Here is a 21,805-nt window from a genome sequence, read left to right as displayed (position 1 = left end):
GAAATAGAATTCGTGATCATCTTTATTGAAAAACACTTTCCTTACAACTATCACTGCTTTCTCACGAAATGTTCTTGTACAAGACAGTAGTGTGTTCAAATAACTCGGTTCTTCTCGGCAAAGAAGAAAACATTTTAGACATTCCAGGTGTATATTGGTCACGCTTTGCTTCGCACGAACAACAAGTTGTCAATCAAACGGTGCACAGTTTGTGTGAGTGGAGCAGTCGGTGGTGTTTTTAGCACAAGCGTTGTGTTTTAATCAAGATACTATTGAATGATTAGGATAACGAGAGAAATGAAAACCTTCATTTTATTGTGCTTCTCGCTTTGCCTTGTGAGAGATACTTTTAGCTTTACTTTTAAGGCGTCTAATTTTGCATAGTTGAAGTGTTGTGTTATGCAATCTCGACATATTCTAAAGATTGAATCCCTTTCATTTTGAACTAAGTGAAGTAAAGTTCAGACACAGAGTTAGGTTTGGAGGAAGGTCTGATTTAAATTCATCCATCCTTATTTTGTAATTTCAAATGTGTTAAACGATGACAAACCTAAACTACCCTTTGTCCTACGTTATGCTTCGCAAGAGTGAGTGAACCTCTCAGCATACTGTTCAACGTGTGTCTAAAGAAACCCCTGTTTTGGTTTTTCAACGCTTTCCTTTCATATGGTATGATTTACTGCAAAACTGAGTTAGTTCACCACAGCTTTCTGCAAATCTGTTTCAAAACTTAGGTTAAACTGCAATTCAGTCCAATGATACCTGATGGGGCCTTTTCAGTAATAAATTCTGAGATTCATTTTCACATTGTTCCTGGTACTTTTGCTTTCTCATAACCAGTGTCTGATTTCGGAAGTTTAATCATTTTTCTTCAATAATTTCCTCATAATATACCTGTAAGTTTACCGTACGTGCGTGTTTAGTTTCCACAACGATAGCGAAAACATGACCTTAAGACGCGGTCGAAAGAACAGAAAGAAAAAACAACTTTAATTACGTTGCAAATGAATATATCAAGGTTGTTAAATCTTAAACTACGGAGAAAGATATAATGACACGACTGATAATGTGCACAACTAAAACAGTAGTGAAAATAACGCCCGACAAAAACTCATGTACTCTATTGCTTTAGTCGTGAAGATAGATCATTCATGCCTTTATATTTAATTACGTTGCCGTTCATGGGCTTAACACACGACATCTAGGTGCATAATTAATTGAATTTGCTAATAACTGAGCACAGTACATTTAAGAGACTAAAACCCTTAAGGCCAGGGCAAACGCACTCAACATATCAACACAGTATACCTTTGCCACCCTGTTGCACCATCCAACCTCTTGGAACATATTCCAACTTGGGCAAGTATTTGGAAGACGTACGCAACAACTGCAGTAATATGCCTGCGTTTGCCTTCGCCTTAGAAGCCATTGTGAAATCCACAATGGCAATTTAATAAACGCTGGTAAAAGTATCTTGGATAAAGACAGAACATGCTATTGACAAGCCACGGTAAAGTGCAGAACTTAACGATCCTGGTTTATACACTGTAGCTTTGGGTTTTACCTCTTGCATGCCCTTTCTCGCCTCTATCCGATCCTTTCGCGGACAAACGATTAATATTCTGTATTTTAATACAGTCGAAACTCTCGCAAACGACGACCTCGGAATTTCGAAAAAGTGTTCGTAACTAGAGTTGATCGCTTACAAGAATGAACTCTCGTAAGCAACCGCATGGTAAAACAATAGTAGGTGGTGGCCGACGAGAGCATCGGAAACTCATTAAAGATTGACAAAAAAAAAAAAAAAAAAAAAAAATAATGTTTAATGAGTGTCTTTCTATGTAATATAGACACGGCTAAACTTTACGTTTAATTATTAACTGGTCAAGAACCATTTGCGCAATGTGCAGTTTCATTAAAATGTTAGCAACAATTATTTCGTCTTGCTTTGATCTACGTAATTTTCTACTTTCAAATCAAACCGATGTCAGTAACTTGATTGCTATATCATAACCTTATTACATTTTCACGATAATCGCTACTGTTTTAGTTTTAGTTTACAAAAGCTTTTGCAACACTGTATGTATTCATGGTGAATACATACAGTTTTGCAAGAGTTTAAAAACAAAGGAAAAGTCTACTTGGGTATTCCTAAAAGTGGTCGCGGTCGGCTCACGAGTGCTTTTCATTACAAAGTTTAAGTCACAGTTCAAGTGGGGTTTCGAAAAGATGGTCGTAACTAAAGCTGGTCTCTTACGAGAGGCGTCGCAAGGAGAGCTTCGGCTGTACTTGCTTGTTGTTTGACTCATCAGGTATGACACAATAATCACTCTTTTACTCTCTCCTTCTCTTTTCCATAAGGTTATTCTATAACCAAAAGCATTGTTCTTTCAATCACACACTCTTTGTAGGTCAGAGCACCGCTGCGGTAAGTGTGGCATCGTTCAGGGCAACAACAACTGTGGAATCGTCCGGTGCAACACTTAATGTGGGATCGCCTAGCGGTGAAATAAGTACGGAGTCGTCCAGCACAGCAAACACTCTGGAATCGTCCAGTGCAACAATCAATGTGGTATCGCCCAGCGGCACAATGGATGTGCCATTGTCTTACGTAACAACACGAACAGTAAATGTGGAATCGTCCATCGCAGAATTTACGTCTGCGGCGTTGGAGTCAGCGTCACAGTGGGTAAACACGCCGCAAGTCAGTACAGCACCCATCTCGACCACTGAGACCGGCGTGGAAGCAACGACTGCATCAACAGTGAAACCAACAATAACCTCTTCAGTAAATGGTAAGTATGTAGTTATGAGTGATTGGTAACAACTGTACTAAGTTCAGTTGTGTAATACTGTTGGCTAGATTCCACCCCGAAAAAGAGATATTTTGCTTTCTCGATTCCAAGAATGGATAATTTTATTCGCGATTTGACTAACCTAACTAACCCGGGATAGTTAATCGATAAAAATCGATATCGGAAACCACTCGAGAAATCGATATCAATCGATAAATTAAGTTTTAATGTTAGATACTCACACGCTGACGTAGTTTCAAAGTTATCGATTTTATCGATTTCATCGGATTTTGTTTGAAAGTACGGAAAATCAAGACCCTAGGTTATAATTTTGGGTTCAGCACTTCGATGTCCTTTCTAGCTTAAATGCTTTCGCGTGCAAACGATTAATATAATGTATTTCATTCATACTTGCTCGTTTGACTCGTACAACTATTGCGCTTTTACATGGAATGTGACACCCTCCTTCTCATTTCCGTTAGGTTATTCTATTGCCGAAAGCACTGTTCTTTCAATCACACATTCCTTGTAGGTCAGAGCACCGCTACAGTAAGTGTGGCATCGTTCAGTGCAACATCATTTGTGAAATCGTTCAGTGCAACACCAAATGTGGGATCGCCCAGCGACCAAATAAGTAGGGAGTCGTCCAGTGCAGCAAGCACTCTGGAATCATCCAGTGAAATCAATGTGGTATCGTCCAGCGGCACAATAGATGTGCCATTGTCTTACATAACAACACGGGCATTAAATGCGGGATCCTCCATCGCCGCATCATTTACGGCTACTGCATTGCACTCAACGTCACAGTCGGTAAAGACACCGCAAGTAACTACAGCACCCATTTCAATCACTGAGACCGGCGTGGAACCAACGATTGCATCAACTGTGAAACCAACAATAACCGCTGCTGTAAATGGTAAGTGACAGTTATGAGTGAATGGTTTCAACTGCACTAAGTTCAGTGGTTATATACTGTGGGTTAGACTCCACAGAAAAAAAGAGAAATTTTGATTTGCCTATTTAAGGAATGGATAATTTTATTCGCGAGTCAGCTAAAACTAACCACGCTTGCCTCTACCAGTCGCTTGAAAAATTTTATGAGTGATGGCATTGATTAACACGCCAACTAATAGCCAATGAACATTACTTCCGGTACACACTACTCGCGAGATCGTTCGGTGGTGTACGCGTAGTACGATTCGAAGCACGATTCATCACAAGGTAGCCAAAGCTCGGAAAATGTAGAGTGTGCAGAGCCCCTTTACTTTTCAATGCACGTGAAAGGAAAAGCGAGCCATTCATTCAACTTAGTATTCATGACATAGTTACTCAATTTTAAGATCTCATTTTCAACATATGATTGTGGAAAATAAAAAGAAAATGATAATAAAAAAAAGTTCTAGTGATACTAGCCGGACGGGCCCTTGCCACATAATAAATTCTGGGACTCATTTTAAGGCGGAGGTCTACAGGAATTTAAGTGAAATTTTAGGAAGTTTAAAGAGGGATTAAAAGGGAAAAAAAAGGTTATGGAACACCACCAGACAGTTCAACCGCCCGAAAGGGCACCTCAGGTTGGTGGACAACTGTTTGGTGTACGTCTATCAATTTTTAACTTCAAATTCTAACTTTAAAACAACACCAAAATTTCAAAATTTCCTATTTCCATAAATTTCACTAAACCTTTGAGAAAAGCTATTTATCTCCAAATATACCTAAAAATCACCAAAAAATTTATGTGGGATAAGTAGAGGGATTCTTGACTGCGTGAAACGTGAACGAGATATTTGCATTAAAATTCCCCTTGCCAACCGTTTAATAAATTGACGTCAGGTTTTCTTGCGTCTGTCCTGTTATTGACCATGAATTTCATCAAAACATTGTCAAAGCAGCTGTGTATCCACCAGGCGATAATCAAGTGGATCTGCTGGTTACTTTGACAATATTTTGACGAAATTCATTGTCAATAACAAGACAGACACATGAAATACTGACGTCAGTTTGTTTTTTACAATAACAAATCGTCAAAATCTCCGCTTTCTCTCGTTAAAACATCTTCATGTATCTGTCCGCTTATTGATAGTGAAAATTCGACAATGAACACGCGAGAATTTTTGCAGTTATTGTTAAATTTATGACTGACTGGCATTCATTAAAGCCACTACTGAATAGACAAGAACATTACTTTCCATACACAACACTCGTGAGATCGTTCGGGCGTGCCCGAACGCGCGGTACGAAACATGGAAAACATTTAACTCCGTTGAGCTTCAACTACGTTATGCCCGTTCAAGACTCTTCTATGGTAGCAGACACATTTTTTGGAAGAAAAGGAAAGAAAACTACAGCCCTGTACTCTAAACAAGATGATTAAAACGTCAAAAGTGAAATTCACACTTATCATTATTCTATCTTTACGTACAGTAAACTTGGAAAATTTGCTTCGCGCAACATTATGCGCATCGTTTTCATTCTAGGTGAACATGCTCATAAGGGAAGTGAAATATTTATCTGATATTTTACAGTCTTGGCAAGAAATTTGTTTGACATTCTCAACGAACGAAATTTAAACAAAATTACTAGAGTCAACCTCTATGACCTAGGTCACGGTACAGTCGTTCTAAAAATACCTTTCCCTCTACTTCTCCCCATTCTTCTCTCATAGCCTATACTTGATCTAAGTCTCCAAGCTTCATCCCAGTTTACATTACACAGTAAACATTCCAAAGCAAGGATGGGCGCATACGGAAGAGTTCGTTTTGTGCTGCTATGCACAGTTTATATTTTAAAGCTATCCAGTTATGACAACATCGTAATGGCTTCTACAATATCTCCTTCGGGTAAGCTGGAGTTAGTGGTTCTCTTAACCATGATCGAGAAGGAATGTGATGTGTCTTCCTGTTTGTATCATGTTATATCAATTTGATTTTCATACCTGTACTCTCTGCAGACTCACGTAATAACCCCTACCCGACTTCGAAACAGACTGCAGACTGCCTAGTGCTATGATAGAACAGCACTTTGTTTAACGACAGAAAATTTCTAAACATAGGGGATGAAAGTGGGATATGGATGGTCCTTTTTCCAGTGTTTTGAATGGCAGAGTCCAGTCGCCAAGGGCGCACCCGTGAGAAAGTTGGATTAAATTATTCAAATTCATATCCGGTAATCCTTCTTATATTGCCAAACTCGGAAATATTCATCAAGCACTTTTACGAATTGGTGATTCCTAGCATTTTGCGAAATCGAATATTTATGCCTGGAAGATACTGATTTTTGGTCGCTTGGAAAGGGGGAATAATGTTATTTATTCAAATCTACGGATATTTCATCTGCTTTTTAATAGAAAACCATAGTTGTAAACCGCTTTAATCCTATTGTGAGACTACTGTCCCATTGCAGTTTAACATTTCTTTACTCTGCTCAGGAAGCCGGCGAACAGATTTCCGAGCGGCTGTTGTTTAACAACGGCTTAAACAACAGCCGGAAATCTGTTCGGGTTCGTAGGTTGACTAAGTGTTGAATCAGCGACAACAATGGCTCTCTAATGGCTATTCCGACAGTGCATTGTTAATAGAAGGAAATGTTTATAGAGCCCAGGCAAAGGAACAAACAAAGATGACAAGATTTATGTTGGAAGGTCCACGACTGTGCATAATCTTATGCTTTGTTTTCAAGAACCGAAACGTTTCTGTTGGTTAGTTCGGATCCCAATCCGAAGTAAACCATAGCCAAAAAAGCGACCAAAAAGTTATCACTTGTCGGGTTCTATAACCATTCCCCCACCGGCTATTATTAACTTTGAGGAAAGGAATAATTTATGAGAAAAGGAATAATTGAAAAAAATTACCAGACACCTTTTGACGGCTTGAATCAAGTAAGGTCATTCCAAGACCTCTGGAGTCATTCCAAGTAATTGAGAACATAATAATACATTGAGAGTAGTATAGAACGCTCATATGACCGGTAACCAATCGGGAGCCGAGAAAGACAAGAGGCTATTGTTTGGAGAACAATGGACGCTATTGTTTTCCAAATCCGAGATGGCGCTATTTCTTTTAAGCCAATCAGGAATTTTTAGAGTGGGCGAAACAGAAGGAAAATCAAAGTAATTAAGCATGCAAGAGGTAAAACTACTTATGACGTCATAAGTTTGTCAAACTCGATACTTACAGTGTCCTGTGGTCATAAACGACGAAGGTCCGTCCGGCAAGTGGCCATGATGAAGACCGAGAGACTTGGGTCCGAGTCTAGCCTATATAAGGTGGTGCAAAGCATCGTGGGACGATGACCTCATCGATATCCAATCAGAATACTCACAGATGGGCTTCCCCAGTCCCCCTCTGTTAAGGAGAGTATTAAACCAAACATCACACAATGTCAAATGTCACGAACTTTAATATCAAAACTTTTGCGCTAACCGCAAGCAGCCGGTTTTGCTTAGGCCTAAAGCAGTATTTTAAAGCTTTTTTAAACTAGCGAACAGGTCTAAATCGCTATTATTTTAAGCAGTTTTAAGCCTGCGTTCAGTTTAAAAATACGGTAAATGCGGCCCAAATTATGATATTTCGCAGTCTCAAAGAAATCTAAAAGTATGCGACACTTACACTTACACAAATGGTAAAATTTAGAGTTATTCAAATCAAATAAGTCTCAAAGGAGCGCTATTGTTTACTCTATTGTTTAGTTAAACAAAGAACTGTATGCATAATAAATGTATGGGGTTATACGGAAATCTTGCCCAAACACTGCAAATCGCTCCTAATTCAACAATTATAGTTGTCTAAGCGGGTTTCCAATAGCGTCAAAAATAAATCACTTACTTCAAACATAGTCCTTTCCTTCAAAGCGTCACACAACTAGCAATCGCTCAACTCCATAGCCACTAAGACAGGAAAGAATGTTACGCTTAGAAAAGAAGACGTGTGCTGAACGTTGTCACAAGTAAAATGAATTCTATCAAGACCGATTGACTTATAAACGGGTATTCACAAAACAATAAACAATGTCGCGTGGTTAACAACCAATGAGAGGACGGGGGATAGGGGGGTACGCGATATCACGTGGTTACGAATCAATGAGAAGACGGGGGATAGGGGTTATACCGCACAGTAATTTCATTAAATTGTTATAAGCAAAACAGAGTCTGAGTCTTTACAACGTTTATTGAATAGTAACTCAAAAGAAAGAATTGATTATAATTTTAACTCTTAAAGTCTTGACCGGTTACAAAGTGTTGGGAACTAAACTCGTTTCCAGTTTCTCAGACTCTTGGTCCCTGGCCCCAAAACGCACGATATTCTGCCCTAGTTTTCTTTGCTTTTGGTCATGAAGTCTTTGCCTGATGCGTTCCTCATTCTTGGCATAATAACTTCTCCAATATTCGTTGATCCGTTCCCTGTTGTTTTTACAGTATTGTCTTCGGTAATTTCTAATGTGCTCCTTGTTCTGTTGACAATAGGCTCTCTGGCTGCTGGCGAGTCGTTCCTTCTTGTTTTCATACCATCTTTTACGACACCACCACCACCTCATCCACTACCACCACATTTACCACCACATTTACCACCACATTTACCACCACCACCACCTACACCGCCACCACCACATCCACCACCACCACCGCCGCCACCACCACCACCACCACCACCACCACTCCACCACCGCTACCCCACCACCACCACATTCACCACCACCGCCACCACCACCACATCCACCACTACCTACATCACCACCACATTTACCACCACCACAGCCACATCCACCACCACCTACACCACCACCACATTCACCACCACCGCCACATCCACAACATTCACCAGCACAGCCAAATCCACCACCACCTACACCACCACCACCGCCACCACCACCACATTCACCACCACCACATTCACCACCACCACATTCACCACCACCACCACCACCTCATCCACTACCACAACATTTACCACCACCACCACCTACACCGCCACCACCACATTTACCACCACCACATCCACCACCACCACATCCACCACCACCACATCCACCACCACCACATCCACCACCACCACATCCACCACCACCACATTTGCCACCACCACCAACAACTAAACCACCACCACATTTACCACCACAGCCACATCCACAACCTACACCACCACCACCGTAGCCACCACCACCACATCCCACGTACAACACCACCACCATATTTACCACCACCACCACATCCACCACCGCATCCACCACCACCTACCCCACCACAACCACATTCACCACCACCGCCACCACCACCACATCCAGCATTACCTACACCACCAGCACATTTACCACCACCATAGCCACATCCACCACCACCTACACCACCACCACATTCACCACCACCACCGCCACATCCACCACATTCACAACCACAGCCATATCCACCACCACATCCACCACGACTAGGTGGTGGTGGTGGTGGTGGTGGTGGTAGATGTGGTGGTGGTGACGGTGGTAAATGTGGTAGTGGTGGTAAATGTGGTGGTGGTGGTGAATGTGGTGGTGGTGGCGGTGGTGGTGGATGTGGTGGTGGTGGTGTAGGTGGTTGTGGATGTGGTGGTGGATGTGGCTGTGGTGGTGAATGTGGTGGATGTGGCGGTGGTGGTGAATGTGGTGGTGGTGGATGTGGCTGTGGTGGTGGTAAATGTGGTGGTGGTGGTGTAGGTGGTGGTGGTGATAGGATGTGGTGGTGGTGGCTGCGGTGGTGGTGGTGTAGGTGGTGGATGTGGCTGTGGTGGTGAATGTGGTGGATGTGGTGGTGGTGGTAGATATGGTGGTGGCGGTGGTGGTGGTGGTGGTGGCGGTGGTGGTGGTGTAGGTAGATGTGGTGGTGGTGATAGGATGTGGTGGTGGTGGCTGCGGTGGTGGTGGTGTAGGTGGTGGATGTGGGTGTGGTGATGAATGTGGTGGATGTGGTGGTGGTGGTAAATATGGTGGTGGCGGTGGTGGTGGTGGTGGCGGTGGTGGTGGTGTAGGTAGTAGTGGATGTGGTGGTGGTGGCGGTGGTGGTGAATGTGGTGGTGGTGCTGTAGGTAGTGGTGGATGTGGTGGTGGTGGCGGTAGTGGTGAATATGGTGGTGGTGGATTTGGTGGTGGTGGTAAATATGGTGATGGTGGTGGTGGATGTGGTGGTGGTAAATGTGGTGATGGTGGTGGTGGATGTGGTGGTGGTAAATGTGGTGGTAAATGTGGTGGTAAATGTGGTGGTAGTGGATGAGGTGGTGGTGGTGTCGTAAAAGATGGTATGAAAACAAGAAGGAACGACTCGCCAGCAGCCAGAGAGCCTATTGTCAACAGAACAAGGAGCACATTAGAAATTACCGAAGACAATACTGTAAAAACAACAGGGAACGGATCAACGAATATTGGAGAAGTTATTATGCCAAGAATGAGGAACGCATCAGGCAAAGACTTCATGACCAAAAGCAAAGAAAACTAGGGCAGAATATCGTGCGTTTTGGGGCCAGGGACCAAGAGTCTGAGAAACTGGAAACGAGTTTAGTTCCCAACACTTTGTAACCGGTCAAGACTTTAAGAGTTAAAATTATAATCAATTCTTTCTTTTGAGTTACTATTCAATAAACGTTGTAAAGACTCAGACTCTGTTTTGCTTATAACAATTTAATGAAATTACTGTGCGGTATAACCCCTATCCCCCGTCTTCTCATTGATTCGTAACCACGTGATATCGCGTACCCCCCTATCCCCCGTCCTCTCATTGGTTGTTAACCACGCGACATTGTTTATTGTTTTGTGAATACCCGTTTATAAGTCAATCGGTCTTGATAGAATTCATTTTACTTGTGACAACGTTCAGCACACGTCTTCTTTTCTAAGCGTAACATTCTTTCCTGTCTTAGTGGCTATGGAGTTGAGCGATTGCTAGTTGTGTGACGTTTTTGAGGAAAGGACTATGTTTGAAGTAAGTGATTTATTTTGACGCTATTGGAAACCCGCTTAGACAACTATAATTGTTGAATTAGGAGCGATTTGCAGTGTTTGTAAATGAAGTTAAATCTTTACTTCAAGCGCGAAACGTTTCTTTGAAATTCCTTTGATTTTATTCTCAAGGGTTAAGATACAGTCTATCATGATTTCAGCTTCTAAACATGTGCTTTTCGGTTTTAATTTATTCCATGTTTCATCTCTGACTAATTATGTTAATTCTTCAATGGTCGCCCAAAATGCCTTTTGTTTGTTCAAGATTCCTTTGAATGATGCTTTTCTCAAGGGAACAGTCGAGATCAAGGAGTTTAGATTTTATTGCAAACTGCCATTAGCAATTCATTTTCACTTGAAGTATTTCAATTGTGTTTTTTTTTCTTCTCACCTTTTACCCTATAAATTTTTGTCTTCGCTTATTATTCGTTACTCGTCAAAGATTGCATTTACGCTAGATCAAATTATTTCTGTTCCGTTTCTTTTGATAGTGTTATCTGATTTGAGACACAATGACCAGCTTTCTGTAATTTTAGCGCAAACGTTTTGGACATTAAAGTTCATTTGAAACATTATGCGATGACGATAGAAACCGGTCTTTTTACTCGATCAACATGGCAATGACGTCATATCTTTTAATATTAGCGCAAAAGTTTTGATATTTAAGTTCGTGACATTTGACATTGTGTGATGTTTGGTTTAATACTCTCCTTAACAGAGGGGGACTGGGGAAGCCCATCTGTGAGTATTCTGATTGGATATCGATGAGGTCATCGTCCCACGATGCTTTGCACCACCTTATATAGGCTAGACTCGGACCCAAGTCTCTCGGTCTTCATCATGGCCACTTGCCGGACGGACCTTCGTCGTTTAGGACCACAGGACACTGTAAGTATCGAGTTTGAAGTTGCATGACAATTTTGCGTGACCCTAGCGTGACAAACTTATGACGTCATAAGTAGTTTTACCTCTTGCATGCTTAATTACTTTGATTTTCCTTCTGTTTCGCCCACTCCAAAAATTCCTGATTGGCTTAAAAGAAATAGCGCCATCTTGGATTTGGAAAACAATAGCGTCCATTGTTCTCCAAACAATAGCCTATTGTGTTTATCGGCTCCTGATTGGTTACCGGTCATATGAGCGTCCTATACTACTATTGAGGTCTTAATATCTCTTGTGTAAGCAGCAGATAAGATTTGGTGGTCTGCGGAGCGCAGCCAAACAACTTTCAAATACGGAACATAAAAATAACGTTGAACAAAGTTGACTTCGAAAATACCCAAATATCCAAGGAAGTTTTAGCATCGAATAAAGTCCCCAGGCAATTTTCAGACTAACTTGTGTTTAATCACAACTTAAAGTTCAAAGTTCTCTTGAACAACTATTGAATTCGGTTTTTCGTAATATCCACAATAATCATAATTTTGGTAAGTGATATCAGACTCAGAAGCCTTTAGCTTCGGGTGATAGCACTTATATAGCCTTGATTACTCTGGATATCAGACTGACCTACGTAGCTAGCGGGATTTCGCGCGCGAGTGCTTTTGTTTTGGCGGCAAGTCGTGGGGGGCTTAGTGAGGAGCACGGTATCGGCCTAGTGTAAACGTATCTAAACGCAGTATAACACAACTAGACGCCGTGACAACGTCTAACTCGTTTAGAAAATGTATAAGTTTTACCAAGAGTTGGGGAAAAACCTTAGGCCATCGTTGAGTATATAATTTTTTATGTTTTCAACAGAAACTTGGACATTTCAACGCGAGCGGTTTCTGATAACATTTACTTCAAGCATTTTCACTGTCCAAACATTTCCCATTTTCTTTCTTCCCTGTATAACAAAATACCTCGCGTGTCTGAACTTCCGATTATATCTAATCCTGTGATACTAAGGTTCTTTTTATCCTTTATTTGTTTCAAATTTGTTTCAATTCGAAGTATTATGTTTGCAGAGGGTGTCTCGTGTTGAAAAGGTGTTATTTATTAGCTTCCATTCTTTTGATTCTTATGTCGCGGCTGCCACTCATTTTATCATTATTTAACCACCGTCAATACAAAAGACAAAGGATGCGTTCCTTTGGGATGATTCGGATCACAATCACTGATAGAAAATTACTCGGAGTATCTTTTCTTTTTAGTCAACGTGATAATGGAAGCAAAGTCTCTTACAAAATGAAAATCAAACCAAAAGAATTCTAGGTAGTCGTGGCCGCCGAGAACTGCCGTTTTAATTTGAATATTGTATTTTTTTTTTAGGGGACGGGGGGGGGGGGGGGGGAGAGGAAGGTGCTCCTTTTTCGCCGCTCGTTTTATGAGATAAGGAATAAGGTGGACTGCCTGTAATCTAAGTAGTTACGGCGGAAAACCCGAGCGTTATGATATAAGATTTTCATAATAAGAAATAAGATTTTCAATTATTTATTCTTTTGATGCCAGAAGTCTTGTTTTTTCAATCGCGCATTTTTTAGGCAAGAGCGCCGAAGCGCTATCCTCCAGCATGGTAGTAAATGTCACCGTAATATCAGCTGAGGAGGTATCCGGTGCAATAACAACAACTGAAGGATTTGTCAGTGTTGTAACATCTATGGTATCGCCCGGCCCAACAATAAACGTGGGATCGCCTAACGGATCATCAATTGCGGTACAGGCATCTCCCAGTGCAGCCACACCGGGATCGTCCGGTGCAACATCGTTCATGTCTACGACGTTGCGCTCTGTGCAAGTCAGCGTCGAGCCAACGGCTGCCTCAACAGTGAAACTAACAACAACCTCTTCTGTAATTGGTAAGTAACAATTATGAGTGAATGGTTACAACTGCGGTAAGTTCAAGTGCCTAATTCTGTCGACTAGTTTCTACCGAGAAAAGGGAAAATGTGATTTGTACATTTAGATTTGACGAAAGGATAATTTTATTCACAATCCGACTAATCTGCGATCAAGTGAGTTTTTTTTTTTCCAAGCTTCCCTTTACAGTCCGCTCGAAAAACTACGCCTGAGACATTCCCTTTGGAAAATGTCTACCACTTTGACTGACTGGCATTGATTAGCATGGCCACTAGTAGCCAATGAACACTACTTCTGGCACAATTAATACACTACAATCGTGAGATCGTTCGTGAGTGTACGCGAGGTACAAAGCATGTTTCATCACCAAATACTGGGAGGTGGAAGTTTTGCGGTAAATTCAGCATACATTTGATATTTGAACGTTTACAAAGAAACGGAGGAAGCTTTTAACTCTGTAGAACGTCGACTTTCTTATGCACCGTTCAAGAATGTTCCACGGAAGCAGACTCAAGTTTTTCGAAAGAAAAGGAAAAGAAAACCACTGCCGTGTTCTCTAAACAAAATGATTAAAATGACAAAAGTGAAATGCACGCGTATCATTATTCTTATTTGTACAGAAGCGAGAGTTAAGTAGCTAGCCCTAACTAGCTAAATAAGACTGCTCAGATTTAAAAGGAAACTTTTTTGTGTGTGCAGTAAACTTGGAAAATTTGCCTCACACAAAATCATGCGCATCATTTTCATTTTGGGGCAACATGCTCATAAGAAGGGTGAAATATCTGTTTAACATTTTACATTCTTTTCACGTAATTTACATGACATTCTCAACGAAAGAAAGGTAATATTACTGGAGTTCATTGCCTGCCAGATTTCTTTTGATAAAGTCAGGATTCAAGCCAAGAGTGTATCGTGTTGTGGAGAGGCTCGATCCTACCCGGACGAAACATTTATAAGTTAATTTGCATATTTATTTCGGCACATAAAATTTCTTTTAAAGCATTAAAACGCGCTTTGTCAAATTGGATATAGTAAAATTTCCTCATAGTGAGTCACTTAATTCCGATAGCGCGAACCCCGGTCCCAGGCATAATCCGGGACTTTGGTGCGAGGTTGGCTCTGTAAACTGAGTGTAAAAATTACAAAAATCTGAGTGAAGCAGACCGTGCTCAACGAAACGTATTGAACAATGCCAGCAATCCAAGATAAGCACTTTTGTCATTTTCACACATGACTCATTTTGTTCTTGTTATTTGTCACTACTGTTCGTTAAGAAATGAAGTTTTGTCGTCTACTGTAGTCAACTGATGTGTCCTTACTTACAGTGGATGGGTGTAACAATTACAAGATCCTGAGTGAAGCAGACCGTGCTCAAGGACAAATAGTTATCAGCAAATATAGATGCGATAGGGATAACCTGGTAGCAGGTTGGTATCGTTTCCAAGGAGCTGCCGGAAATCAGATGGCGGACAAATGTGTTCCCACGAATTACTGCGGTACTCAGCATCCAGGATGGCTCAATGGCACACACCCGACAGTTGCTGAAGGTGTGGTCACTCGTAAAGTCTGTTATCATTACTGGGATTATTACTGGGGCGGGTCAAGAAACTGCTGTTACTGGAGTAACAACATAAGAGTCAGGAACTGTGGAGCTTTCTTCGTGTATGAGTTACAAAAGCCGCCTGGTTGCGATCTTCGTTACTGTGGTAACGCCAGTGGTGCAGGTAAGTTGCCTTGTTTGCTTTTTTGAGTGTGTCCGTCAACAATCAATCATCAAGCAATCATCATCATCAATCATCAAACAAAGTTTAAAAACATTCTCCAGAGGTATTTCAGTGCTATCTTAACTTTTCGAGTGTAAGGTGGCTCTGAACGCCTCTGGATGACCATAAAGCTGTATCTTATCAATCTGATTGGTTTTACGTAACATGTGCGTCTGATCTAGAGAAACTTCCATGTTACGCAATTCTTAGCGTATTTGTAGAAATATCAGAATCTTTCCTATCCTCTAGTTCTTTATCATGAACAACCAGCATATATCTGCCTTCATCATTATTACTGGGAAACACGGTACTTTGCCCTTTTTATTCACTCTCTCAACCCCAACGGCGGCCTCCATGAAAATTTGACCCAAAAGTTAGCTTTCTTGTAAGAAAGCGAAAAGCGTTTCTATTTCACGCTCTCAATTGTCGTTGTATTGAGACAATAAGGACCAAATGCAGATTAATAAACTCCGACAGCGAAAAACACACTAGAATAACTAGCTGGTTAAATTCAAATCCCTAGAGTTTAGTGCGTTTGCTTTAGAGATTCGAGAAAGTCTGCGTGCAAACATGGTGGCCCATGAGGCCGACGTTCATCTCTGGTTTCTCAGACTACAATTATTTATAGATCTCCACTCTCCCCTGGATGGAAAGCTAGTTTACCGCAAGTGACTCCTCCAGCATTTAATCGCCACACCCCTTCATCAGGATATATTTTTTTTAACTCTCCTGCGTGGCGTACATTTATTACTTGGGTCTTACTCGGTTTTGTTATTTGTCACTACTGTTCAGTTAAGAAACGCATTTTTGTCGTTTACGGTAGCCAACTAATGTGTCCTTGCTTACAGTGGATGGATGTAGCAATTACACAGACCTGAGTGAAGCAGACCGCGCTCAAGGACATATAGTGATCAACAGCAATTATAGATGCGATAGGAATGACCTGGTGCCAGGTTGGTATCGTTTCCAAGGAGCTGCCGGAGATCGGATGGCGGACAAATGTGTTCCCGAAAATCACTGCGGTACCACTGCTTCAGGTTGGCTCAATGGCTCACACCCGACAGTCGCTGAAGGTGTGGTCACTCGTAGAGTCTGTTATAGCTCGTATTACTGGTATTGGTCAAACAAGTGCTGTTACTGGAGTAACAATATTAGAGTCAGGAACTGTGGGGCTTTCTTCGTGTATGAGTTACAAAAGCCACCTGGTTGCAATTTTCGTTACTGTGGTAACGGCAGCGCAGGTAAGTTGCCTTGTTACCTTCTTTGAGTGTGTCAGTCAACAATCAGTCATCAATCAATCGTCATCATCAATCATCAAACCAAGTTTAAAACATTTTATAGAAGTAGTTCAGTGCTATCTTAACTTTTCGAATTTAAGGTGGCTCTAAAGCCCTCCGAATGACAATAAGGCTGTATCTTATCAATCTGAGCATAATTCTTACTGGTAATACGTAAAATATGCGTTTACAGAAGCTTCCATGTTACGCAATTCTTATACCGTATTAGTAAAAATATTACAACCCTTCTTATCCTCTAGCTCTTTATCGTGAACATCCAATATTTATATTGGAGAGCAGGGATGGCGCAGTGGTGAGAGCGCTGGCCTACCCGGGCTCGATTCCAGCCGGTGCCATTTGTGGGCTGAGTTTGTTGTTTGTTCTCGACTTGCTCTGATGGTTTTCTCTGGGTTCTCCGGTTTTCCTCTTTCCATAAAAAATAGCTCCAAATTCCAATTCGAAGAGGACAGAGGACCCGCATGAAAACCAGCTAAGGCTGATGTGGCTTCCTCTCTAAATATCTGCTTTAATTATTTCTACGAAATACGGTATTTTTCTCTTGTCATTCTGTCATTAAAAGGTACCAAATGTACTCTCTCAACCCCAACAGCGGACAACTTACTTACTTTCTATTGTCTGTGTCTCTGAGCATTGTCGTTCAGAGTGAGACAAAAATTAGGGAGCTTAAGCAATGAAGACGACGACACGGAGGACAACGCCTATTGAAAAGTGAATCTATATTTTACCCTGGAATTTCGCAATTGTTTAGATCTGTTCAGAGCGCCTATCGATAGCAGAAGTTGTTCAAACTAAATATGTAATACCAGAGTTCAATGCCATTAACAATACAAAAAATTAGCAGCCGTCTTTGGCGTCCTCTAAAATATGCAGAACTTAGTCCTTACATGTTGCTGTTTTGCGAAGCACGGCTGAGACGTGCACAGCCATTGTTCTGCTTATTAAGCCTTTTGCTTGGTGGCGTTCTCATTGTCGTTGCCATCGTGGTTTGCTTAAGGTCGCTATAATAACCAAATGTAAATAATTAAATTCCAGCCAAGTGGGGACGTCAATATCACACCTTTTTGTACAGCAAACAAAAAAAAAACCTAGCGTGTCACTGGAATTCCTTTTTTTCCTCTTAGACCCAATTTATATGGTCTCGGGTACCCGAGACAACCCTCCCTTGAGTTACCCTGGCTGAGGAAGCTTTTAGCTCATTTGTTTGCGAAATTCAACCGAGCGTTTACATTAGGATCGCAAAACCGTCCCAGGGGGCGAGACAACTCGGGGGAGCGAGTTGTCTCGCCTCAGAGGGTAAAGTAACCCTGGCAAGCAGGACAACTTTTCTTCAGAGAAATGCTTTTGTTCGCCTAACCGGGGCATCGCTTGGCGTGATCTGTGATCGAATGACCGAGGGAAACGCAAACAAAGAGGGATATTTGCACACTTCATTATTCAAGAAGGGTTATGAATAACAATGCAGGGTCAACTTTGACTCGGCCTACAGGGACTACGTTTTCACATATCAACGCTCGATAAAGTTGCCGCAGGGGGAGGGTTGTCTCGGGTACCCGAGACCATATAAATGGGGCCTTAAAAGGTACCTTAATTAAAACCCACCGGAATAACAAGTCGGTTGAAATTCAAATCCCTTGAGCTTAGCGTGTTTGCTTAAGAAATTGGCGAAAGTATGTGTGCAAAAATGGTGGCCCATCAGGCCGACGTTCATCTTCGGTTTCTCAGACTACAATTATTTATAGATCTCCACTCCCCCTGGATGGAAAGCTAGTTCACCGTTCACTGTTCATGTTTAATCACCATACCCATTCGTCAGGATATTTTTTAAACTCTCCTACTTGCCAAACATTTATCAATCTTGACTCACTCGGTTTTGTTATTTGTCACTACTGTTCAGCTAAGAAATGCAGTTTTGTCGTTACTGTAGCTAACCAATGTGTCCTTACTTATAGTGGATGGGTGTAACAATTACACAGTCCTGAGTGAAGCAGACCGTGCTCAAGGACACATAGTGATAAACGCCAGCAATTATAGATGCGATAGGGATGACCTGGTACCAGGTTGGTATCGTTTCCAAGGAGCTGCTGGAGATCGGATGGCGGACACATGTGTTCCCGAACGTCACTGCGGCACTCTCTATCCATATTGGATTTCTGGTGCTCACCCGACAGTCGCTGAAGGTGTGGTTACTCGAAGTGTCTGTTTATCCTTTTCAAACATCTGCTGTAAGAGGTATCAAAATATCAGAATAAAGAACTGTGGTGTGTATTTCGTGTACGAGTTACCGAGGACGCATTACTGGCCAGGTCGGTATTGCGGTAACGGAATCGCAGGTAAGTTTTTCAGGATGTTTTTCGTGTTGTTCAGGCTGTTTTTAGTGTTGCGGAGCAGATTAAATTGATCGTTAAATTAATTGTATTCTTTTGCAGAAAAGGTGACGGTCAAAACTGACCGCTTAACCCACTAAACTCCTGAGCCCCAGGGGAGACGGGGGGGAGGGGGGGCAGGGTTAGATATAAACGTGGCAGAGACTCAAGAATTTACACCACACTCATCTAAACCATCAACAAACTTGGTGGCATTTCCCAATTTTTTTAAATGTGATCGTGAAAAATACCTTGATAGATATCAACATTGGCCTTCTGCTCTGTAGACCGTAATTATAAGCGATACAAAAATTCTTAATGGGCCATTTCCAAGTCTCTTTTAGCTTCTTTTTCAAAAAGAGTCTTAATGCAAAACCTCTCATCTGAAAATCAGTTTTGCATTTTCATGAAAATTTGCGCATGAACGGTTTCGGACGTGATACGTTTTGATGCCGAGGTAGAAGGCAACTCGGAAATGCCTTACTCAAATCTTTAAGTGGCACGACATGGATACGCAGCCTTTGGTAACGAAAAGAAGTGACAATTGCTTTCTTCAACGGAGCGATTTTTTTTGGACCTTTTACCAAATGCACAGTTGCTTTTAGTCACGTCAGGGTCAACTGTTCTTTTAAATTATCTCTGAATTTTTTTTTCGCACTGCAGTGTACACTTGTCCAGCGCTGACTGTACCAACAAATGGAATAAAATATGGATGCCCAGAGAATGGAACCATGTACAATGATACAGTCTGTCAGTTCTCGTGTGATGATGGCTATATAGGGTCTGGGTCTCAAGCAAGGAGATGTCAACACAATGGAACTTGGAGTGGACAAGATTTTACTTGCCAAAGTAGGTATTACATGAGTTTGCCAATAAATACTTTGATGATGACAATTTTAAGCCATCGACAATCAGAGAATTGAAAGCCACTATTAAAATTTAAAACTCGGTTAGAAGTTAACTGTAATAATGCATAATAACGCATCAACTACTATGTGCGAACAAGGTGGGATGTCAGTCTAAGAGAAATACACGTATAAGGACACTGTTTATTATTCGATGCAGTTTTTTCATTCCTGTTTTTGGCCGATGGTCCACCACGTTACCTGCAGATAACTGCCTGCAATTAATAGCGGAGCTCCGGCGGCCTGAAGGGCCGCTAAGCGGAGCCCCATACTCATATAGGAAAGAAAAGGAAACCCATGAGTTGATTTTCCCATGGTTATCATCGCTAGCGGTATTGCTCGTGGGCGCGTACGCGCGACGGCGACGGCGACGACGACGGAGTCGCGCAACATGGCGGCCATACTCCAAATAATAGGTTGACAGAGATATACAGCTTTGGTTAACCGAGTACTTCTTTGATATTGGACATCCAAGTTATGATCAATTGACACCTGTCAAAACAAGGTATCCACTGACCAGTATCACGTGACTATATCGTGGGCTCAAGTTTACAGCTTATCGAGGTTGATTGTTTTTTTTTAAAGTTGACCGCTGACCAAGTGCTGGTTTTCGATTGGATCGCGGGCTCGTCCCAGGTTAACTTGTTGAAAACAGGAAAGGGTTGTTCGGAAGCCGGTTAACGCTAACCCAGGATTAAAAGTTAACCTCATTATAACTTTTTCTTCTATACAAATGTTTTTTGATACTTTTTTTTGTGCATACAGTGATTATTAACACTCAAAACTGAAGGCCAAACAATATACAGAAAACCTCAACGCAAAGTTACAAAACTTAATGTGAAATTCTACCTTTTCCTGGGTTAGCTTAATTTGGCTCTGAACAACCCGGCCCAGGAGCTACGCTTTTAGGCTGGCCTAAATCTATATATTAGCCTGCTCATGCATAGTACCATCTAAATGTATTTTGCTGCAAATAATATTCTGCTCATGCGTAATTTTGTGTGAAAAAATCGGCGGTTCCCTGAGCTGTCAGAGAGAGAATTTTTTAAGAGTTTTTAGAAATATGAAACAAACTTGGTGATCGAAGGATAAAACAATTGTCGAACTCGGTTATCGCAAAATATTGTGATTTGTCAGTGGCGAGTGATATTTTACTTAACCTCGTCCAATAAATGTTAATTATTCTTATTATTGTAGGAATAATATTCTGCTTCATCATATGCAGGAACCCTTGCCTGTAAGAACTCTAAACGCAGTTCTGCGGTGGTTTCGTCTGTCTCTGCGAAGTATAATGTTATTGCTACCTATCAACAATGTTGAGATTTTCCTCTTAACAAATCTGTGAAACATGTATAGCTACCTGTGTTATAAGTTTCTTTAATTCCACATCTTTTACTATTATCGTCATCAACTGTACGTCACTGACGCAAATGGTAGACCCAGGAGGTCCACTGCGCATAAGCAGCTGTGCGAATCACTTTGGAGCACAATGTAACTTTTTTTTGTACGATTGGTTATCGTTTGAATGGCTCGTCAACAGTCATGTGTGTTACCCCTGGCAACCAGAATCCTGGAGTGTGGAACAACACTAAACCTACGTGTGAAGGTAAATAAGAAAAGAGAAAAAAAGACGAGTAACCACGTTTAAACATATTGTAAAAATCGGAAGCGTCCTGTTGTTAATATTTGACGAAATCATGACTTTTTGACTGCTCACGTACAGCCTTTAATTACTGATAGAAATAAGACGAATGTCTGAACGTAAAGTGAATGAGAATGTAAAGTGTAAGAAATAGCAATAATGATAATAATAATAATAATAATAATAATAATAATAATAATAATAATAATAAAGAGTTTGTAAAGAAACTAAAAAAACAAAAAAGAATTTGGCACTTAAAAGAAACTATTTTAAAGAATAGAATGCGGCCTTGGTCACAGCTT

The 21,805-nt window shown here is 41.3% G+C and overlaps 1 protein-coding gene across 1 annotated transcript in view; it reads left to right on the top strand.

The window, feature by feature from the left end:
- The window catches only part of LOC110042911 (uncharacterized), a 37,915-nt gene that overhangs the window by 12,814 nt on the left and 3,296 nt on the right, over nt 1–21,805 (top strand). The window contains exons 2-8 of the mRNA XM_089280664.1: nt 2,412–2,795; nt 3,328–3,711; nt 13,217–13,531; nt 14,858–15,256; nt 16,144–16,536; nt 18,543–18,923; nt 19,620–19,805. Coding sequence (XP_089136790.1) covers nt 2,412–2,795; nt 3,328–3,711; nt 13,217–13,531; nt 14,858–15,256; nt 16,144–16,536; nt 18,543–18,923; nt 19,620–19,805 — 2,442 coding nt within the window. The remainder of the gene's footprint in view (nt 1–2,411; nt 2,796–3,327; nt 3,712–13,216; nt 13,532–14,857; nt 15,257–16,143; nt 16,537–18,542; nt 18,924–19,619; nt 19,806–21,805) is intronic.

Source organism: Orbicella faveolata, unplaced genomic scaffold (assembly GCF_042242905.1).
Source record: "Orbicella faveolata isolate gen_17 unplaced genomic scaffold, um_ofav_v1 contig_48, whole genome shotgun sequence".
In the NCBI taxonomy this organism is placed as follows: Eukaryota; Metazoa; Cnidaria; class Anthozoa; order Scleractinia; family Merulinidae; genus Orbicella; species Orbicella faveolata.
Note: the sequence above shows the minus strand (reverse complement) of the source record. Positions and strands in the feature narration are given on the sequence as shown.